The following is a 14963-nucleotide window of genomic DNA, read 5'->3' on the forward strand; positions in this document are numbered from 1 at the left end:
CATTAGGCCCATTGCAGTCCAATGTGAACACTGCCCAGAAAAAAGATATGCACAATACCATCATGCAATGAACAGAAATGAAAGGGCTCTTGTGAAAGCATGGACGCTTTGTGCATGTCTACTGTACATGCACTGTACGCTGTGTTACAGCACAATGCAGAATAGACTACGTGGCATATTCACTAACTAGTGGTAAAAGTTACATGCACAAAAAACCAGGCATTGCGCAAATAGCGGGACTTGTGTTATGTAAAGTACACAACATACACTTGGGTAATAACATGTGTTATCTGAAACAGACTTTATATAACCAGTGTGCAGATTATGTACATAACGTGCTGTATTATTTGTGCACTGGTAAAATGATGTACTCTGTGCAAGTAAATTTTACTGCTAGTCAGGGAATTTGCTCTAAAGTGTGAAAGATTACTAACACTAGAAAGTTACAGATTTCAGTGTGGCTAGGCTGAAATTAAATTGTCAGTTATGAAATGTATTTGCTTGCATAAGATCTGACAATTTTACTCTGAAAACTCCTGTTCCAGAGTGCTATATTTATACTCAATACTCTTCCGTAACTTCTCAATGAGCAAGTCAGTAGAATACATTAAAGCTGCCCTACTACTTTCTGCCTGCTGATGACAATGTTGACTGTGGCTACCTTGGATTTCCACTTCACACCTGCAGGTGGCCCCATCCTGGAGACAGCCATTGCACTGGTTCTCTGGACTCGTCATGCACCAGGTGTGATTTCTCTATTTAAGAGCCCTGCAAGAACTTAGCATTGCCAGAGCTTCTTGCTGTTTGGCTTAAAGAGAATCTGTATTGTTAAAATCGCACAAAAGTAAACATACCAGTGTGTTAGGGGACATCTCCTATTACCCTCTGTCACAATTTCGCCGCTCCCCCCCGCATTAAAAGTAGTCAAAAACAGTTTTAAAAAGTTTGTTTATAAACAAACAAAATGGCCACCAAAACAGGAAGTAGATTGATGTACAATATGTCCACACATAGAAAATACATCCATACACAAGCAGGCTGTATACAGCTTTCCTTTTGAATCTCAAAAGATCATTTGTGTGTTTACCTTCTCTGTCCCCTTCTTCTCTCATGCACTGAAGTGACAGGCTTCCTGCAGACAGCTCTGCCTGTGTTTGTAATTCCTCAGTATGTGTCAGCCAGCTACTTTCACAGCCTAACAGAGGAGGATTTTTATCCAGCTCTCTTCTATCACTGATAAGATAGCAGAGAAGCTGCTGGCTTATGTAAATAAAACACACACTGAAGTGTGCATAGAGGAACAGACCAGCATGGAAGAGTTGGCAGCCTTCCAGACACAGGCCGACAAGTCTGACAGGGGAAAGATACATTGATTTATTACAGAGACCGTGATAGTACAAAGTGCTGCAGTGAGCCAGAACAGATTAGAATAGGTTTAGGAACTTGTAGGATGGTAGAAAAAACGTTGTAATTTTTGTTACAGAGTCACTTTAAGTCTCTAAACATCCCTAATATGGCCTGCTGCCTGAACCGTGCCCTCTCGTTGCCGAACCTTGTATTCTGTCCTGACCTTGCTTACTTACTACCTGCCTACTGCCTTCTGTACTGTGCTAGGCAACTGGTATTGTTTAAAAGGAAATGAATATGAAATAATGCATATCCCTCTCACTTCAGGTGTTCTTTAAATGTATCTGCATATGAGAGATGCAGGCTGATTTACTAAAGAAAGGCCAACTGTGATCCCTCATTTTGCATCACCAGGAGATCTTTATCTTCAGCAATTGCTTATTGATGGCATACACAGTACAGTAATGTGCAAGCATCCTTTAGCTTTTTACTTTTGATGTAAATAAAAAAATAGAAATGAAGCACAAGTAAAATAATTAATGCAATTAAAATATTTACTTTTTAATTTTATATACATATTATTTATTGTGTTTATAAAGCGCCAGCATATTACGCAGCGCTGGACAATAAATACATACAATGATACAAAGGATGACAGAAGTAATACGATTATACAACATAGGACAAAGTTATACAAGGCAATCGGGGATACAAAATACATGATTATGCAATTTTGGTTTGGTTAGGTAGGCCCAGTAATACAAGTACGAGCCGGTCATAGGAAAGGAGCTCACGATCATGTAGAATACACTAGGGAAAGGTGTACCTTGCCAAAGGCTAACAATCTAAAGGGGGGTGGGAGTGATTAATATGCATATTAATCACTCTACCCAGAATAGCATTTTCTTCCATAAATTTCATCTTATAACAATTACCACTAAGATTATTATTACGTGTGATAAACTTTGGAGACTCTCCATACACTTTAACCCACTCCTGACTGCCTAACACTGATAGGCGTTGGGAAGGTGGCATCCCCAGGGCCGCCTAAAGCCGAAAGGCGTCAAGAGCGGTGGGCAGATTAGGAGGGATGCGCATGCGCCGATGCATGCACATCCCTGCTTGAATGACAGAGCTCTGCTCCGTTAACAGTCTGCCAGCGGCAAGATGAGCCCAGTTGTGGAAACCTTGAAATTACTTGCTGTGTGACATCCTTTGCCAAACAGGATTGACTGTGTCTTGTTCTTTTTTTTTCTTTTTGGGGGGCTTTAAAGTTGTATGAAATTCATAATTTTCTCTTTGTTCTAAAAGATTATTTACAACATAAAATATACTACAACAAAAAAATTGTAGCAGAACAGCATTCAAACAGCACTTTGTTCTCTAGTGGAAATCTCCTTGCTTCAGTGGAAAGCTTCTGGCAACATCCAAAGACGTGATAACATTATCTTTTGTTCACATTCCTTTGTCAGATACATTTAGTAAATATTAGCAAAGTTCTGAAACTGACTAGTTTAGAGCTGAGAAGCAATCACTAGATATATTTAAATATATAAATACAGCAACTATGCAATAAAATGCAATTTCAGCTTTCAGTGCAGATAAACTGTACTTTGGGGATTTGTAAACCGACAATATTTATTACTTGTGCACAAAAGCAAATATGATAACTGTACGGGTAATAAAAAGTAGGAAAACACATTTTGTTGAATTTTATGTCAGAGTTGTATCCCACTTTAAACACATAATATGTAGTAAAACAATTAACTGGTGCTTTTCCAACAAATTATGTAACCTGAAACCCGACATAAAGGGGTGCTGATGAAGCCCAATAAAATTAGTTGGGTCTATTCATTTGGAACTAAATTGGAAATAGAACACAGTAAAAAAAAGGTAAGACCAAAATTGATCTCTTTGTAATTAATTCAACTCTTCACTGTATTTGGAGGAAGAGAATGTTTCCTATGACCCCAAGAAAAGCATCTCCACTGTCAAACATGGAAAAGCCAAGGAAAGCTGCAGTGTCAGAGAGATATAAGCAGGTGAAGGGGAACAGTTTGTCAATGATTACCACTATTCAAAGCACATATAGAGGTGATAATTACCAGTAAAGCACCCGTGAAGCGCTAATACAGCAGTTGAAGGAAGGTCCCTGGTGAGCACCTCTGGCAGGGCCAGTTTAAGTGGCACGGGGTCCTTATGGAAAGGTACAGTAACTCGGGGTCCCACTAAAAGTCAGCCTCCAGTGCAACACTGATAATTGTGAACCACATTGCATGTACTGCAGAAACTGAGGAATCAGTCATGTGATTCAAACTGAGCACAGAAACAAATCATTGCAGAAAAATGAAGCAGCTGCAAACTTGAGATTTCTGTGTAGAAAGGCAGAGACAGCCAATGATATGTGGATAAATGACTGGGGCATGTCAGCCGATGTGGAAAATTATATTACATGCTTTTTGGTAGGCATTTGTCAACTTTTCAGGAGCTGACCTAGTGACTGCCGCTAACATGTTCTGACAGGTGTTTGAACTAGAGTACCTGCATCCCATCCACTACATCATAAGGAATACTAAACCGATTTCATCTCCACTGCTTGGTTGATTGTAATCAGTGGCGTAGCTAAGGAGCTGTGGGCCCCGATGCAAGTTTTACATTGGGGGCCCCCCGAGCACTCTATATATAACAATTGATACGGCACACAAAAACCTGCCAATGGCAACTACAGTGTCAGAGGTGCAAGAAGGGGACGGGGAACAGTTTGTTAATGATTACCACTATTCAAAGTATCTATAGAAGTGATTATTATGAGCACAGGACCAATAGAGAGCTAATACTGTAGTTGGGGGAGGGCCCCTCGGGGCCTCTCTGGCCCAAGGGCCCTGATGCGGTCGCTACCTCTGCACCCCCTATTGCTACGCCACTGATTGTAATGTATGAGCAATCAAGCAATCTCAGTAGATGGCCCCAGTTTTGTGTGACCAAAGGGAATATACAACTATTACGCACTCTGCTCAAGGTACCACAAAATATTTATTCACAAGTTTTGGTTCTTGCACAGATTTTTTTATTTGCATTCTGCTCAGCATAAGTCCTAGTTTAGGTTTCAATTTTTTTAATGTAAATTTTACATCCTTTCCGTAAGCAATGCACAAAGTTTTGCGCATTAGGCATCCGTACATTTTGCAATAAATATCTTAAAATTGGCTGGTTAGCTGTCTGGCTTTTGTAGTTTAATATCCTGTTAAAGTGAACCTGAGGTGAAAATAAACTGCTGATATAAACAATTGTATCTATCCTCCTACTCCTAAAAATGACTTTTTAACATATTCAATTTTTTTTAATTGTATGTTTAACATTTACATTGTCTTGCTCAATGGCAGTCTATTAGGTGTTCCATTGCCTAAATACATGTATCCTTTCATCCTTTTTATCTATCCCCTGCAGTGAGAAGCTCTTCTTTTCAGGAAATAAACTTTTATGGCTGTAATTCCTTATCAGTGAGGTGCTTTACTCCAACAAGGGTCCAACAACAGAGAAACAGCCCCTAGCATGTCTGAAGTTTAACTTTTAGGCACAATAAGAAAAAAGAAATATAACCTAGTTATTTGTTTGCTTGACACTGTACATACACATGTTAATCTCATCATGTCCTGCAGTATGTCACCTTGGGTATACTTTAAAGGGACCCTGAGCAGTACCGCTGGGTATGCATGTAAGCATACTCACGTATAATTAGTTAATACCCCTCACTCACCCTACCTTGCGTTAACCTCTGTACCTGCAGGTTCTTGCGCGGCAGAGGGGAGGGGAACAGAGGAGGAAGAGTCCAGGAAGCCTGCGCATGTGCAGAGAGGACCCGCAGGCTTCCTGTTCTGGGGGTCACAGCGCGACTTTTTGACAGAGTTGGGTTGGCTTTCTATTGAGTGAGGGACATATTATCCACTCTTTTTATTTAAGGAACATGAAGACTGCACATAAATATGATGCTTAGTTTATTTCATATGGTGCTTAGTTTATTTCATGTGGGGCTTTTTTAATTAAACATAACAATATTCTAGGGTGCCTAGATGCAGGCAGCAAAAGTTTTTTTTTCAATTCAAAAATAGTCAAGATCCTCAACAGTCTAGGGGGGATATGCAATTTACTTTTTCACCTGAGTTTTCTCCTAGGTGATACTTTAATAAAATGCCTTTGAGCCACCAGCAAGCAAGAAAATACTCAAAATAATTTTGGTAGTACTTTTTAACTTGCTTTTTGGTACTTTTTTAGTTGAAAAGTGCTGGAAAGTTATTTTAAATTGAAGATGAAAAATTATCTCCTAGGAGAAAACTCAGGTGAAAAAGTGAATTGCATATGGTCCTAGGTGTTTAGAAATGTTGATGATCTCTGATTTTCAGAATTAGAATAAGGTTCAGAGTCACATAAGTGCATGTAGAGAAATACATATGCTGTATTTACATAGCTGTGTACATCAAATGTAAAAACAAGATTTAGTTGTGAGCCATGCCTATATGGGCTCGTCATTGCAAAAACCTTAGAATGTCTATTACCAGTGTGTGATGGGAAAATGTTGAGCGCAGACATCTCCCATCTGGAGACAGGTGCAACTAGATTTGTAGTTCAGAAGATCTACACCATGCTAAATGGCAAATAAAATCCAAACATTATTACGACATCAACAGGGTAGGTTAAATGGCTAACATGTTTCAGACAGCGCGTCTTTAGTTGTTACGGGTCTTCTGAACTACGAAACATATTACCACTGTGTCATTGTTTTACAAGTTTTGAGGCATTGTGTGGCTGCCATACATAAGTGGAAGGAAGTCTTGTGAATTCCTTCAACAAGTGTATTGTAGAATTAGATTACGTGCTGACTGATGTTACTTATATTTCTACAATGATGATGGAACAATAATTTATCTGGTGTTGCTGAATGTGGTCTGTAGGATCACAGTTGGTTTAATTATTATTATTATTATTTAGTATTTATATAGCGCCGACATATTACGCAGCGCTGTACAATGTATATATATCTATCTATATATATATATATATATATATATATATATATATATATATATATATATATATATATATATATATCTTGTCACTAACTGTCCCTCAAAGGAGCTCACAATCTAATCCCTACCATTGCCATATGTCTATATTATGTAGTGTAAGTACTGTAGTCTGGGGCCAATTTTTTTAGGGGGAGCCAATTAGCTTATCCGTATGTTTTTGGAATGTGGGAGGAAACCGAAGTGCCCGGAGGAAACCCACGCAGACACGGAGAGAACATACAAACTCTTTGCAGATAGTGCCCTGGCTGGGATTCGAACCAGGGACCCAGCGCTGCAAGGTGAGAGAGCTAACCACTACGCCACCGTGCTGCCCAAATTATTAAATTATAGCTTTGCATTTCACTGATTTAATAGGTGTATGGTCGACATTTATAGACATAATCAGCAGTGACGCATTTTGAATTAATTAGACTCTTTATTGATTACACTGTTCGAAGACAATTAACTGATCCTGATAAATAATGTATATATAACCAATACAGGTGCATCGCAATATATTTGAATATCATCAAAAAGATAATTTATTTCAGTAATTCAATTCAAAAAGTGAAACTTGTATATCACATAGATTCATTACACACATATGAATATATTTTAAATGTTTATTTCGTTTTATTTTGCTGATTATAGCTTATTGCTACTTAAAGGGAAGGTCCAAGCAAAAAAAAAAAATGAGATTTACTTACCTGGAGCTTCTACCAGCCCCATGCAGCCATCCTGTGCCCTCGTAGTCACTCACTGCTGCTCCAGTCCCCCGCTGGCAGCTTTCTGACCTCGGAGGTCAGGGCCAAATTTCGTACATTTTTAGACATTCCCGCTAGTGCATGAACATTAACACATACATTTTTACGCGTTAGTGGTGAAACGCGTACATTTTTGTTCCTGCACTAGCTGGAATGCGTAAAAATGTATGCAATGTGGCCCTGACCTCCGAGGTCAGAAAGCTGCCAGCGGGGGACTGGAGCAGCAGTGAGTGACTACGAGGGCACAGGATGGCTACATGGGGCTGGTAGAAGCCCCAGGTAAGTGAATCTCATTTTTTTTTTTTGCTTGAACCTTCCCTTTAAAAGTAAAACCCAAAATTTAGTATGTTCAAAAAATTAGAATATTGTGAAAAAGTTGAGTATAGTAGACTCATGGAGCCTAATGCAATTCCATGTGATCAGAAGCCTGCTGCGCGTTGTGTGCACTTGGGCAGCCCCAGCAGGAGTTTTGAAGATGCCTTTTTGCTGGGGCGCCCATTTCATAGTAAGAAAAAGAACTGCATGAAGAGGCGGTGGTGCAGGTGAGTCGATGCAGCTGCAATGCTGGTGAGTCTGGTGGAGGTGTGGCAATAGTACCTATGGGGAATGCCAACAAAGGCGGTTTCCCTTGACGTGTCCTCAAAGCCTTTATTAAAGTACAACTGAAGTGAGAGGGATATGGCGGCTGCCATATTTATTTCCTTTTAAGCAATGCCAGTTGCCTGGTTGCCCTGCTGATCCTCTGCCTCTAATACTTTTAGCCATAGCCCCTGAACAAGTATGCAGCAGATGAGGTGTTTCTGATATTATTGTCAGATCTGACAAGCTTAGCTGGGTGCTTGTTTCTGGTGTGATTCAGACACTACTGCAGCCACATAGATCAACAGTACTATACATTACATCTCCTTTGGAGGTGTTCACCTACCGGGTGTGGTGTTATCTACAACCAAGAAGGACCAACCAGGAATGCTATCATCCAGTTCCAGTAGGACCTGGAATACCGAGCGGGGATGGTAATTTTCCTGCTGGTGTTATACAGTGGTTGCAGGGACTGCAACCTACCTTTGTGAGTATAAATACTCTTATACTACAATCTAACATCTAATACCCCACAATACTGCACCATTTGGCTCCTGGTCTCTCCTTGTCATACAGGTGACTGTGGTATCCCCACAGTGACCACCTTTTTTACATAGATCAGCAGGGCTGCCAGACAACTGGTATTATTTAAAAGGAAATAAATATGGCAGCCTCCATATCCCTCTTACTACAGTTGTCCTTTAACCCCTTGTCCCCCACGCAGGTTGGTAAAGCCAGAATGGCTGAGCCAATTTGCATAGCGCTCCGCCATACAAAGCTATGCAATCCCACATACCAGCCCCCAACCCCCAAGGGCTGTTTGTTTCCTCTATATATCACAGGAACCCTTTTATACTAGTGTGATGCAATTGCGATTAGATTTTACCTGATCCCAAAAGTCTTGCATGCTGCATTTTTTTCCTACTTTCACTTATGTTACTGGCATACCTCCCAACATTTTAAAATCAGAAATCGGGCCACAGGCCACACCCCTAACCACACCCCCAAGTCACGCCTACGGTCTACCATAAAGTTTTTTGAAGATTTTTTTTTTTAATATTGATGCCCTTATCTTATATTTTTTAATAAATATATCCCTCATACAAACAGCCAGTTGTCCCCAGTATATGTAGCCAGGGATATATGTGCCCAGTATATGTAGCCAGAGGTATATGTCCCCAGTATATGTAGCCAGGGATATATGTGCCCAGTATATGTAGCCAGAGGTATATGTCCCCAGTATATGTAGTCAGGGGTATATGTGTCCAGTATATGTAGTCAGGGGGTATATGTCCCAGTAAATGTAGGCAGGGGTATATGTGCCCAGTATATGTAGCCAGGTGCATATGTCCCAGTATATATAGACAGGGGTATATGTGCCCAGTATATGTACCAAGGGGTATATGTGTCCAGTACCCCTAGTCAGGGGTATATGTGACCAGTACATGTAGTCAGGGGTATATGTGTCCAGTATATGTAGTCAGGGGGTATATGTCCCAGTATATATAGACAGGGGTATATGTGCCCAGTATATGTAGCCAGGTGCATATGTCCCAGTATATATAGACAGGGGTATATGTGCCCAGTATATGTAGCCAGAGGTATATGTGCCCAGTATATGTAGCCAGGGGTATATGTGCCCAGTATATGTAGCCAGGGGTATATGTGCCCAGTATATGTAGCCAGAGGTATATGTGCCCAGTATATGTAGCCAGGGGTATATGTGCCCAGTATATGTAGCCAGGGGGATATGTGCCCAGTATATGTAGCCAGGGGGATATGTGCCCAGTATATGTAGCCAGGGTGTATATGTCCCAGTATATAGGCAGGTGTATATGTAGCCAGTATATGTAGGCAGGGTTATATGTCCCAGTATATGTAGGCAGGTGTATATGTAGCCAGTATATGTAGGCAGGTGTATATGTGCCCAGAATAGGTAGCCAGGTGTCCCTCCCCCCACAGGAGGGGAGCAGCGCAGAGAAGAGGGAGAGCGGTGGGCAGCGATGGAGAAGGGGGGCCATCTCCCCCCCCTTCTCTCACCTTAGGGTGCTCTCCCTCCCTCGCTGTCCCCTCCGGAACTAAGTGTGGTGGCTGGCAGAGGGGCGGAACTTACCTTCCGTGTCTCTGTCCCGTCTGGTCTCGTCTCGTCGCCGGCGCGGGATGATTTGCCACTACTCTGGTCTGATCCAGACCAGAGCAGCGGCTGCAGAACCAGAACTTCCGGCCGGCGCTTGGAGCGACACGGAAGGTATGTCCCGCCCGCTGCCAAGTGCCTTAAACGCCGCCACACTAGTATCGGAGGGGAGAGGGAGGGAGGCAGAGCACCCTAAGGTGAGGGAAGGGGGGAGATGGCCCCCTTCTCCGCCGCTGCCCAAACCTCTGCCTCCACTGCGCAGCTCCCCTCCTGTTATGGGCGGTTGTCAATACTGACAGCCGCCCGGGACTTGGGGGGCTCATACCGGGATAGCCCCCCAAAATCAGGAGAATCCCGCCGAAAACGGGACGGTTGGGGACTATGGTTACTGGTAACTGGAGGAAGTGACAGAAGAGAACAATTTAAAATAATAATAGTAATAAATTACATACACTTGAACAACCCCACAAACAGCTCTTCCCCTCTTATCTTCTGCAAAGACAGGGCAGTCTTTAAAAAAATGCAGCAATATCTGTATCTTGACAGGCATGCATACTTTAGTGTATTTCAGTGCTTTTTCTTTGCCATATCTGTTTCCTGTTGTCTTTTTTTTACTACAAAGATGTCCCCATTTTGCTTGTGAAGTCAATGCTATGCGCAGCAGCTTAGTAAAATCCTATGCATTACTTCTTGTATTTTCTCTGAGCAGGGAAATCCACTGTGTATTGTATTGTCTCTCTCTCTCTCTCTCTCTCTCTACACAGTGATCCCACTGTGACATCTAAAGGATTTTGTTTTGTTTTTTGTCATAGAGAAGGTTTTTTTTATTTATTTCAGTGTCTGCAGAACTGGTAGAAAATGTTATTTGATAAAAAAAGACAAAATTACTGTAATTAGGAAGTGTCTGTATCTCCTGGCTTTATGGGTCAGTTTACATAAAGGAGTTTTAGCTGAAAGCTTTTTCACTGCTGCATGCATTTTTCTGTATGGTGTCGACCTAATACACACAAAGTGCATCACAATGTGTACATTAAAAGTGCTTCAAGTAGCGCACATACAACTATAGGTATGTTTGCACCTTCCTTAATAAACATGTTTGCACCTTCCTTAATAAAGTTCAAAAATGAATGTCGTTTATAAAACCCAGTAACAGTGCACTTGAAAGCTGAATAATAAATGTGATGGGTTATAAACATATTCTATCTAACTAAGTATATGTTGTGGATCAGGACACGCACGTTCACTGATCTAACTAAGCTACTCTGCCAAACTTGTGGACATGGCAGCAAGGGTACCTAATTGCTTGGACTCCATCAGATTGTGATCCAATCTATTTCCGACATGTCAGTCATAATTTGAACCACTTGGGAACCCAGACTATTCTGAAACCTGCTTTACTCACATGATGCCAGGATTATCTCCTGAAAAAATGAACACTACTGTATAGCTGTTTCATGAAACGCATTGAGATTTATGAATGTCTTGGCTCAAAAACTTTTATGTATAAATCATTTAAATATTGAAACAGGCACTTTTTCTGTACAGGGATCTCCTGGTGTAGATAACTATTCCTTAAAAAAAAAGAAGAATTATCCTGCATCAGATCCTATTCTGTAAACAAGAGTGGGACAAATCAGCTATATGTGTACTCTTCTTATCTGATTATAATGTACTATTTTTGTACTTGTCTTTGTCATGTGTGATGTTTTTTGATGATTAGTTATATTTGTTAATAAAGCTATGATTTTAACTATCATTGGATTACCTGTTTTTGGCATTCTCCAATTAACCCCTTGGTCTTCAAAATGGTACATTGATAAATTCCCCTTAAAGAGAACTCAAGGTGGGGTTCTAAGAATGATATCTGCACACAGAGGCTGGGTCTGCCTATACTGCCCAGCCTCTGTTGCTATCTCAATCCCCAAAAGTTCCCCCTGCGCTCTGCTGTCCCCCATAAATCACAGCCGCACTGTCGATACGCAGCGGGCTGTGTTTACCTATGTAGTGTCACTCTCACCGCTCCCCCCGCCTCCTGCATAGCTCCGGTCCCCGCACGCGTCCCTTCCCTGCATCAGCTATGCAGGAGGCGGGGGGGGGGGGGGAGCGGCGAGTGACACTACATAGGTAAACACAGCCCGCTGCGACACGCTGCATGTCGACAGCGCGGCTGTGATTTATGGGGGACAGCAGAGCGCAGGGGGAACTTAGGGGAGATTGAGATAGCAACAGAGGCTGGGCAGTATAGGCAGACCCAGCCTCTGTGTGCAGATGTCATTCTTATGGTGGCCATACATGGTACAATTTTTTCATACAATCTTACTATTTCTATGTAATATAAGGGAACTGCATAAATTATCCTTTCAGTATATTCACTTAATTTACCCTTATACTACATAGAAATGGTAAGATTGTATGAAAAAATTGTACCATGTATGGCTACCATTAGAACCCCACCTCGGGTTCTCTTTAAGGCCTCTTTCGCAGTGGGACATTGCGTTTGATGCGACGTTAAAGTCGCACAAACATGCCCTAACGCAGCACATGTAGGTTATGAAATTGGACACTATTTTGCACTGCGTTATGTGTCTCTTGGTGCGCAGTTTTCGTCACATACTGATGGAACGAAAACGGCGCATGCGTTGCATTTAAAAAAAAAACATTACTGAGCATGTGCAACACACATAACGCAGCAAATTTATTGCTAAACGCACAGCATGCAGCACTTTCTATATATTGCTACACGTTACACACACCGCAACGTGTACACTGTGAATATCGCACAGATTTTGTATTGCTGTGCGTTAATCTGCATTATACATTTTTATAACATGTGACTTTAACACTGTGAAAGAGGCCTTAAAGTCCCACTTATCCATATTTAATCATAGAAATAACTAAGGCTATGTATTAGTTCCTCTTTGACAAATAACTTATATTACATCCGGAATGCAAAATTTTATTTTTGAAATGTATTTGAATTATCTTATGTGCTTGTATTTCAGACGGATGTTATGCATCAGAATGTCTATGACTACATCCATGTGGACGATCGGCAAGAATTCTGTAGACAGCTTCACTGGGCTATGAATCCTCAGCAGATGGTGCTTGCTCAGGAATCACAGACTGAAACAGGTTGGCTTGGTGGCAAATATCTCCAGTGTTAAATATTGGTGTTCGTGAATACAAGATCAGAAACAAACAAAATACAGGTTTTCACAGGCTAGTAATCTTATGCATAAAACATTACTTTTAATAGTAATGCCAATAAATAGTCATACAAGTGATATAGCATAAAAAGTCCTTAATACACATTGGTAATAATGTCAATAGCCTAGTGCACGTTTTGCAACCTATGACCAGGTCGCTTTTTTGCAGAGGCAGAGTTTGTTTTCTGTGTTTATAGTTCGTGAATACAGGATGGTTTATAAAAACATTAGAAAAAAGCATAGATACAGCCACATCCAGGTATGCATCGCAAGTTTTTATCGTCCTGTCAGCCCAATACATGGCCAATTATAATTGCATCCAATATGTCAATCTTTGCAAAACAGCATAACGTAGATGTCTGAGGTCCAGGGATTGCACTTGTCCACTAGATTGTAATCCTTAAAATGCAGCCAGGGAGAGCACAGCTGCATCAAGCTGTGCATCTGTGAAGTACTACTGATGCAGGAAGGGTAGACAGGCAGAAGAAGCAACCTGGTCATAGGTCTCAAAATGTGCGTTAGGCTAATTTGTAGCAGTTGTAACACCACGCATTTACACGTGGTGGCGTTACTGGGCGGCGGAGGAACGAGATATGTCAAGTCTGAGCTACGGCAGCATTCAGTTCTCACTCTGTGAGGGGCGCCTGTACAGCGCTGGTACCGGGCGCTAACAAGCTCTCAGCCTGTGCAGGGGAGCAGCTGACAGGAGCTGAATGCACTGCTTGTTAGCAGCCATGTAAAGGGACCTTTACAATGTACATGCCAGATACCCAGTTTTGGACAGCATAATATTACTTAAAGTGACACTGAAGCAAACAAAAACAACCTTATGATATAATGAATTGTATGTGTAGTACAGCTAAGAAATAGAGCATTAGTAGCAAATAAATGATTCTTCTTTTGTTTCCAGTACATGAAGAGTTAAAAAAAAACTTCAGTTGTTATCTATGCAAAAGACCTTCTCTGAGCTTTCCGACCAACTTGGTCGACTACAGGGCTATTTTCAGACGCACTTATGCATCCAGAAACAGTGAAAAACAGCGTCAGATAAGATTTTATAGCAGGGAAGTTCAAAGGGGCTCTGTTTCATAGTTTAAAAAACAGAGTGTGGTTTGTAAATTGCAAATATGACAGAATGATGCAATGTTATAAAAAAAGAAGCTATATAACTGAAAATAAAAATATGAGACTATTTTCTTTGCTACTAATGTTCTATGAATTATCCATACTGCACATAAAACTCATTCTATCATAAGTTTTTTTCCGCTTCAGTGTCACTTTAAAGCTGTGCCACATTGCCATATGCTACACCTTCCAGTAATCCATATCATCTGGCAAGCCATGCTGCCTGTTTACATATGCTAAAGTGGACCGAGTTCACCCCAAATGTGAGTGAACAGGATATATGGATTGTCCCCTAACAATTCGTAGTGACACCTTGTCCTTGCACTTGAGCTTCTAGACACATTGCATCATGGGCAGCCACTTATGTCATAAGTGATCCGGTCTGTTTGATTGCTGTTTTTCCTGAGATTTCTCTACTGGCAATATCTGCTGTTATACATGAAATCATAGCTAATCCGTTGCCCAGTGTGGGCAAGAACAACTGGATCAGATGGAGTCTAGTTCACATTTGTGGAAACTGTAGGTCTGGTCCATCTATGCATTTATGCATTTTCTCAGGGAGTAGCTCTCGCTCTACCATTACCATTTACCATAACACATTTACTGTTCAAATAAGGAAACTTGTGGGTACATTATTATTTAATTATTATTTAATTTTATTATTATTATTATGTACACGCAATTGACTGATTAGAAAACCAACCACAGAGAGCATGTAACACAGCGATAGCCATTTTCCCACTGA

General features: G+C 41.0%; 1 protein-coding gene across 6 annotated transcripts in view; it reads left to right on the forward strand.

Annotated features, from left to right (window-relative positions):
* AHRR (aryl hydrocarbon receptor repressor) overlaps positions 1-14963 on the forward strand; it is a 456078-nt gene that overhangs the window by 361501 nt on the left and 79614 nt on the right. For all 6 annotated transcript variants that reach the window (XM_068236645.1, XM_068236646.1, XM_068236643.1 and 3 more), the window contains one exon: positions 12890-13019. In XM_068236645.1, the coding sequence (XP_068092746.1) occupies positions 12890-13019 (130 nt within the window). The remainder of the gene's footprint in view (positions 1-12889; positions 13020-14963) is intronic.

This window comes from Hyperolius riggenbachi, chromosome 5 (genome assembly GCF_040937935.1).
Source record: "Hyperolius riggenbachi isolate aHypRig1 chromosome 5, aHypRig1.pri, whole genome shotgun sequence".
Classification (NCBI taxonomy): domain Eukaryota; kingdom Metazoa; phylum Chordata; class Amphibia; order Anura; family Hyperoliidae; genus Hyperolius; species Hyperolius riggenbachi.